Here is an 8,721-nt window from a genome sequence, read left to right on the forward strand (position 1 = left end):
ACCATTTTCTACATTTGAAAATGCCTGTACAAAGTCAGGAATATGACAGTTGTTGTCCATTCGTTTGATGTGTTTTGTCATTTGATTTTGCCATGTGATTAGGGACTTTCCGGTTGAATTTTCCTCGGAGTTCAGTATTTTTGTGATTTTACTTTTTGATATTGGCATAGAAGATATGATTTAATATCCAAGTCGACCGAAAAGCAAATACATAGAAAAACTTCGGCAATCCAATAAATATAAATATTACAATTAGTGACAATTTAAAAGCATATGATTTTATAGATTTGCATAGAAAAATTATTTAAATCTCATTCGTTAATAAGCATTATTGTGTTATCGTGTGTTCAAAATGAGTACTAATCACTTCATCAATGAATGGATCTAAAGCACTAGTGTAATTAATCCCGCCGGGTATAAAATAACTAGTGCAATCATTCCGGTACAAAATCACTAGTGTAATCATTCCTGGTTCAAAAACTCCACTTTTTACATAAATCAACTATGCAATTTTCAAATACACTAAAAACTATTAAGCCACATTTTATATATATTTCCCTTTCAAAAAAAAAAAACCTTTTTAGAACCTTATAATAACTGGTGGATGTTTTACACTGGACCCGGATAGAAAACCCTAGTGATTTTTTGTTGGTGGATAAAAATCACTAGGGTTTTCCTCCTCCGGATAAAGTACACTGGCGGAATCAAACCACTGTTATATATGCACCTTAACTAACTTGATTTAACGACTTAGTTAACTCGTTTAAACAACCTAGCTAACTCGTTTAAACGACTTAGTTAACTCGTTAAAACTGGACTTGGCCAACTCGTTATAATAACTTAGCTAATCTAACTCGTTATAACAACTTAGCTAACTTGATATTATGACTTACCTAACTCGTTTAAACAACTTAGCTTCCCCGTTTAAACAACTTAACTAATTCATTAAAACGACTGAACTAACTCGTTATAACGACTTAGCTAACTCGTTATAACAACTTAGCGATTTAACAAGTAAGTTAAGTTTTGAAACGAGTTATCAAGGTTGTTTAAACGAGATAGCTAAGTCGCTATAACAAGTTAACTAAGTTGTTTAAACGAGTTAGCTAAGTCGTTTAAACGAGTTAGCTTAGTTGTTTATATGAGTAAACTTTGTTGTTTAAACAAGTTAGCTAAGTGTTATAACGAGTTAGATAAGCTAAGTCGGTATAACAAGTTACAGAGGCTGATTTAGGGGGGCCGGGCCCGCCCCCCCCCTTTTTGGGAAAAATTTTGTTGATTATATAGGGAATCACTGAAGCTTGACTGGAGCGTGACCCCTCTTAGGCAGTCAGTGGGCCCCCACTTATGAAAATTTCTGGATCCGCCACTGAGTTAGCCAAGTCGTTATAACGACTAAAAATGAAACTCCACCCTGACACTAAGGGAGCTGCCATTTGATTTTTATGGGGGGTTAGGATGAAAAATTTTGCCTTTTTTTTTTTACTCAAAACTCCTGTCCTGCCTATTTTTTTCAAATTTCATCCTAGCCCATTCCCCCCCCCCCCCCATAAAAATCAAATGGTAGCTCCCTAACTGGCTCCCGTGTAGTATAACGAAATCAGAGTTCTATATTTTAATTAGATTGACGTTGCCACTCTATCTTATTTTCAATAAGTGTAGAGGATATAATCATGTTTGAATTATATTTAAAGTTCCCTTATTGAACAGCCAGCTTATACTATTGAACATAATTTGTGTATGTCGTACTTGCTTAAGGCACTTTACAATCATATATGATAAGGTAGAAATAATCATTGAGTATTGTTATTCGACAGTAGCCGGACGTTAAATATGCGACCACAAACACATGTTTTGTTTTTCATTATTCTCCTTTACATATGTGGAGGGTTATCATTGGATTTCAAAGTAGTAGACCTTACACACGATCACAGCAATACAACAATATACTGGCCCGGAAATCCAGAATATAACTTTACAATCCTAGCTCGTGGAAATACGACCGGCGGATTTTGGTAAGTGAAATAACAAAAATACATTTTAACTTCGGGCGTTTAGGGGTGGGGTTATGTTATACCAGAGACATGTCTCTGGTTATACCACACGTTAGTATTGTATGTAAAATGTGTGGTAGAGTGAAATTTAGTATATTTTTGGTAATTGTAAATTTGTATATATTGATTTAATTTATTGGAATAAAATGATTTTCATACTATTGATATTATTAGTTACAAATTGAATGGTATTTAATTTGTTCAGTCTGAAAACTGTTATACTGACCAGTTTACTTGTTTGTCTATGTTACCTAGATTTCTATATTTAGAATCTAAATTAACGCTATATTTCTATATGGATAGTGATTTTGGTCACATGTTCTTTTTGGAGGGAAATTTCTATTGTTCTGGACACTCTTATTTCAACTGTCTTACTGACCAGTTATATTCCACAATTCTGGAGTTCGTAAATTTACTTGATTATAATATATTGCTGAATCTTTGGGAATCTTAATTACTACTTTACAGGTCAGTTGTACATACTTTTCTCACATTATTTTAATAGTCCTAGAGTTTTTAACAGAGTATGCACGATTTGGTTAGATTGATTGATTGAATGAAGAAATGAATCTGTAGTGTGATTCTGACCTTTATGAATGATAAATACAATTAATTAACCATCATTAAAGATTGATAAATTATTAAAATATTAAATAATCTTAAATAATAGATTATAATGGAGCATTGGAGTAAAATGATATTAAATAGAAAGAAAAAGTTTTCTTCTGTATAAGAATACGAATAAGAATATTTTATTTCCAATTAAAGGGCCCTTTAAAAAGCTTTCATCACATTACATACAAGTACATAAGATTAGACATAAATTAGAGACATATAAGAAAATAACATCGTTTAATACTATTAAAAAATGCTATAAAAGGCCAGGACAGAACCAGATAATACAATTCACATCTTTGAAATATACCATTCAAAATCATATACCACTCAAAATATGTGTATTTGTGGCTAATTTGCATTTATTATCTTTGACCTTCTCCTTCTCTCAAGATTTTTAGATAAATACTTTCCCAAACATTTATACATATTTAAATTTTCTTGTGTAAATAGCCATGAAAACTTTGAAAAATTGTCTAAAGATTGAAAATTATTACAAGTTAGAGAAATTTCAGTAAAAAACTCATTTCTGTTATCAACATATAGTGGACATTCAGTCACAAAGTGTATCTCATCTTCAACTTTATTTAATGTACAGTATAAACATTTTCTAAGTGTTCTATTCACATAAATGTTGGCATATCTATCAGTCTCAATCCTTAATGGATGAGCGCTTATTCTAATCTTACAGATTGTTTGTCTTGATCTAAAATCTTTTAGATCCAAATATTTTTCAAAACAAAATAGAGTTTTAAAGGAAAAATAGGTATTAAGTTTACCTTGATCTGATTGTAAAATTTTATTTCGATTTTCCTTCCAGAAATGGAGATAGTTTTTATATAGCTTATCTTTGATAAATTTTGTGAAAGAGTAGATACTGGTATTTAAATTACATGTTTGTATGCCCAGCTTTTGTAAAATACAGTCTATACTTGAGAACCATGTATTTACTTTATTATTGTGAAGTTCTTTACTACATAAATATGCATCATATAATAACATGTTCTTAGAATTATCTAGTCGATGATAATATTTTAACATTGCTAATATAATATAAAAATACATTGGGTATCTCCCTAGTTCAGAAGTCACAGCAAGATTACTGGATTTCTTATTTACACCTAGAACATATTTCATAAATTTGATATGTGATTTTTCAGATGTATCATTTGAAAACACCTTTTCTAAAATATATTGATCATTTTTCTTACATGCAGCTGAGTTTACAGAAAACATACCCCAGACTTCACATCCATAGGTTAAAATTGGTTTTACAGTATGGTCATATAAATGAAGTGAAGTTGAAACACTAGGGTTTGACGATGACATACATTGTTGTAATTTAAAACATGCTTTCGTAGATTTTTTGTACAGTTCATCTTTACATTGAAAAAATTTTCCACTGGGTATAAAAGTGATGCCCAAATATTTATAATTATATGTACATCCAATAGCTTTCTCACCTAGGTAAAAAGGGAGATTAAAATGTCTCCCTGTTTTATTAAAAATCATAACTTTTGTCTTGTTCTCATTTACATTTAAACACCATTTAGAACAATAATTGTTAAGCATCGTTAACCTCTCTTGCAATCCCTCTGCTGAATTTGAGAAAATTACAATGTCATCAGCATACATTAAACAATCAACCCTTTGGTTATTAACATTGACAAGGTTAGCACAAGAAGATAAGTAAGAAGTAAAATAAATATTTAACTATTTATTTACTTCTTACTTATACAGAAGAGAACTCTTTCTTTCTATTTAATATCATTTCACTCCAATGCTCCATTATAATCTATTATTTAAGATTATTTAATATTTCAATAATTTATCAATCTTTAATGATTTAAAGCATTTTATGGTTAATTAATTGTATTTATCATTCATAAAGGTCAGAATCACACTACAGATTCATTTCTTCATTCAATCAATCAATCTAACCAAATCGTGCATACTCTGTTAAAAACTCTAGGACTATTAAAATAATGTGAGAAAAGTATATACAACTGACCTGTAAAGTAGTAATTAAGATTCCCAAAGATTCAGCAATATATTATAATCAAGTAAATTTACGAACTCCAGAATTGTGGAATATAACTGGTCAGTAAGACAGTTGAAATAAGAGTGTCCAGAACAATAGAAATTTCCCTCCAAAAAGAACATGTGACCAAAATCACTATCCATATAGAAATATAGCTTTAATTAAGATTCTAAATATAGAAATCTAGGTAACATAGACAAACAAGTAAACTGGTCAGTATAACAGTATTCAGACTGAACAAATTAAATACCATTCAATTTGTAACTAATAATATCAATAGTATGAAAATCATTTTATTCCAATAAATTAAATGCACGGAAATTTTCAAAAGTTGGAAAATTGAGAGGATGTGCAAATGTTAGCTCAGGCGGATACCAAGTTCAAATTAAACAAAAGAAATGGAACTCTTCGTTCCAGAAAGTAAAAAAGCCAAATTGGTATATTTGAATTACTTGCATCTGTTTCTATGGGCTTTAAAGTTTAAAAAAAGTGCATGATTTTCGAGATATTTGTAAACTTTTAGATTGCGGTAGTTGCAATTAGAACCAGTGGATCTTCGTTATGCTAAGCATAAATTCCTCCGAAAAAATCAAAAGAAAGATAATAGATTATTCTTATTAAAGCATTAATTGCATCTCTGCCCCCATCGACATTTTTTTTGTTTTTGGGAAATATGGCAATGGGCAATAATTTCATCGATAAGAGAAAATCGAGTGCACCATGTTATGTTCGGATGTGTTTGAGTTGACTATTCTGATTGAAAACGTATCAGGCAAAAATATTTGATACATCATCTTGCTTCAGATTCTATTATTTTTATATATTTAGGCTACAGGTTGTTTGAATAACCATGAGTGTAGGTGTGTTCGAATAAATTTTTTACTATTAAAAAGAACTTGATGACATACAAGTGGATCTTAAAAAATGCACAACTTAACACACACACAAAATGATCTAGGGTATTAGTCTTCAATCTCTGAAAATTTGTAGTCTGTCCTTCCATGAGATATTTAATTACAAAAAAGTAATTTAAAAAAAAAAATCTTTTCGAACTTTAAAAATTTCCACCTGGCAACAGCCAGACAATAGTTTTAAGAATTATGTACCCTTCTGTTGTTTCAATGCTAAACATATGGCAATTTTATAGAATATCCACAGCCTTTCCAGTTATACTCTATACTATTTGACAATTCGGTGCTTGATAGATAGAGGATTATTACATGCAGTGTTAGCAATGATTTTCTTAAAACAAGTTTATAAATTTAGATATTGGTTAAAACAAATATAAATATGGACTAATTCAAGTACACCTTTTAGGGTGCGCTCGGCTTTAGTGAATAAACATGAAGTTTTTTGGAAAGCAAAGGTTGTTCAGGACTTTTTGTAAAAAATAAACGACAAACAAGTGAGTAATCTATGTTTAAAATTTTATAACGAAAATCTCTGTATTAAAGTCTGTGGATGTTCTGCAAAAATCTTTGCTTTATTTGCAAAAATTCCCCATTTTCTATTAAATGTAATTAAACAATAAATAATATGGCTTTGAACGAAGTTTCCCTTATGTATATGTACAAGATGGCACATCTCTATTATTCATAATCTTTGCGGTTTTGATATTATTGCACTTTGAAAATTTCGTAACACACATGGTTACAGAAGGGGTCATAAACTTTAAGTTGACTAAATGCAGAAAAGTACATTAAATGGGGCTCAATAGCTAGTAGATATATTTATCTTTAGAATACAACCGGCATATACGGATTTTAATGGTGCTATGTGGATAAATTTATTTGTTTTCAAGAGCTAAATTGTCAGCACGTCATCTTTAGAATGGCTTCAACTTTTACGATTGTAAAAGTTAGCTGGCGTAATGGGGAGATAATGTTGACGAAGTATAATCCTGACTGAGCTGTAATCATAAATTATAAGATTCTCTTCTGCATAGTTATATCGTGAAATATGAGCTTCAAATCGAAATAACTAACGACTAGACAGGGCAACAAACGTGTCCGAAGTGCAGTGGTGTACAGTTTTTAGATAAAAACGAATAATTATATGCGAACTTTGTCCGCATGTTATTCTGTAAATATCGTAGGTATCGATATATTGTAAGCATAGGTACTTGGGGACAGGACAATTTTTTTAGCCCTCCCCCTTTTTTCCAAAATCTATTATTTTTTTCTATTACTTGTCAATTATTTTCGCGTTTTTCTGTTTTCTCGTTCTAACGAGATTAAAATTGATGCTCACAAGTTTAAACGTTGAAACCTCGTACCCAAGATTTTTTCAAACTATTGCGCAGCAGATTTAATCTCCGGCAAACGAAACTATTTATATTTAATATATTTAAATAGCACTTAAAGGGCTCTGTAAGGGGCTCCTTACATAATGCCATATACACTTTCCCGATACAATACAAAATAAGTAAAATATGAATACAAGCGTATTCAAAATATAACCAACATCATAAAAACCTCATGTGTCCGAAACGCATTTCTGGACCAACCGGAAAAGGAACGCCAAAAACCAAAAAACCTGAAAACTGGATGCACATATATACCGAACCACGTCAAGAGATTCGATACGATCGAATGGAACATAGTAGTACGAAGACAAATAACGGTAATATTGTAGAGTAAATACATTGCTACACACGTTTCAGCATTCAAGACCATCATGCATTTTTTGCTAAGAAGACACTGAATATTTATCTATTAGGTGTTGGACATTTTTTTTTTAGTACACATTTTTTTTTTATAAATATATAGAATCAGGTTTTTTTAATACTATTTTTAGGTATGAAAGTAACTACATTGGTACAGCAGAACATGGTGGAACACATCTAGATTCACCTGCACACTTTTACAAAGACAGACTACGGACACACAACATTCCAATAGAAAATTTGGTCGGTCCGGGAGTAATTATTAACGTTAAGAATAAAGCTGCGGCGAATGCCGATTATCAGGTTTCGATTGATGATTTAAAACAATGGGAAAACATTTACAAACAGATTCCGGAAAACGCCATTGTCATTATGAATTCAGGCTGGAACGACCGCTACCCGAACGCATCCCTTGTATTCAATACAGACAGTCCCACTGATTCAAATACATTTCACTTCCCCGCCTGGCATGAAACAACAATCGAATGGCTTATTAGTAAACGTTCAGTGAACGTCGTTGGTGTAGACACACCGTCAACTGACTTTGGACAATCTAAAACATTTCCGGTTCATATTCTCTTAGGTCAAGCCAATATTCCGGGTGCAGAAAATGTTGCAAATCTGGACGCTATACCAGAAGCAGGGAGTATTATTTTTGTTGCCGTGACCAAGATATACGACGGAAGCGGAGGTCCTGCAAGAATATTTGCAACTGTTCCCATCAATGATACGAGTTCTGGATGTTCACATGAACTTAGTTTTGTATTGTTAATGTGCGCCTTTTGCATTTTTATTCAAATCTTTTGAGCGACTGGAGTTAATTGTTATTCAAAGCATGTTGTAATACTCAATAAGTTTTCGTCAAATCGTCAACAGTTTTATATATGAATGACAGCAAATTGAGAAAAAGCACGTCTGATTCTATATGTTTCAACAAAAACAGGCCGATTTCTGCATGCTAAAACTGCCTCCCCCCGCCCAACAATTTGTATTAACATATTCATGGAAGACATACTAGAAAGTGTTAGAAAGTTGAAGACTAAATGCATTAGAAGACACATAATACAAAAAAAAATTGTTTGTCCTTGCATTATCAAGATTGAAACGTAAAGTCTGTCGTTAAGATTGTTTGATAGAATTTTCAGGGGTTTCTAAAACGGTGTGTTTGACTTCTATTTTTATAATACATTTTCCCAAATAAGATAATCAGTATGCCTAAATTTTACTTTCATGGTGTGTCAAAGAAATATAAATTTATGAGAACGAAGTAATGTCAGCATAAGGTTATGGTTTTTGTCTCGCCTTGAGCGAGACATATGTATGCTGTTTCCGGCGTCGGCGGCGGC

General features: G+C 31.7%; 1 protein-coding gene across 1 annotated transcript; it reads left to right on the top strand.

Annotated features, from left to right (window-relative positions):
- The first annotated feature begins 1,706 nt into the window (after positions 1-1,706).
- Positions 1,707-8,248, top strand: LOC127720007 (isatin hydrolase-like). The gene is made up of 2 exons (XM_052226416.1): positions 1,707-2,015; positions 7,507-8,248. The coding sequence occupies exons 1-2, from the start codon at positions 1,834-1,836 to the stop codon at positions 8,180-8,182; spliced, it is 858 nt and encodes a 285-aa protein (XP_052082376.1). The 5' UTR covers positions 1,707-1,833; the 3' UTR covers positions 8,183-8,248.
- Positions 8,249-8,721: the final 473 nt, after the last annotated feature.

This window comes from Mytilus californianus, unplaced genomic scaffold (genome assembly GCF_021869535.1).
Source record: "Mytilus californianus isolate M0D057914Y unplaced genomic scaffold, xbMytCali1.0.p SCAF_11, whole genome shotgun sequence".
In the NCBI taxonomy this organism is placed as follows: Eukaryota; Metazoa; Mollusca; class Bivalvia; order Mytilida; family Mytilidae; genus Mytilus; species Mytilus californianus.

Bases quoted from the DNA above. Each gene is read 5' to 3' on its own strand.
- LOC127720007 (XM_052226416.1), top strand. From the start codon at position 1,834: ATGCGACCACAAACACATGTTTTGTTTTTCATTATTCTCCTTTACATA. The intron at 2,016-7,506 runs GTAAGTGAAATA...TACTATTTTTAG, and splicing joins AATACGACCGGCGGATTTTG to GTATGAAAGTAACTACATTG.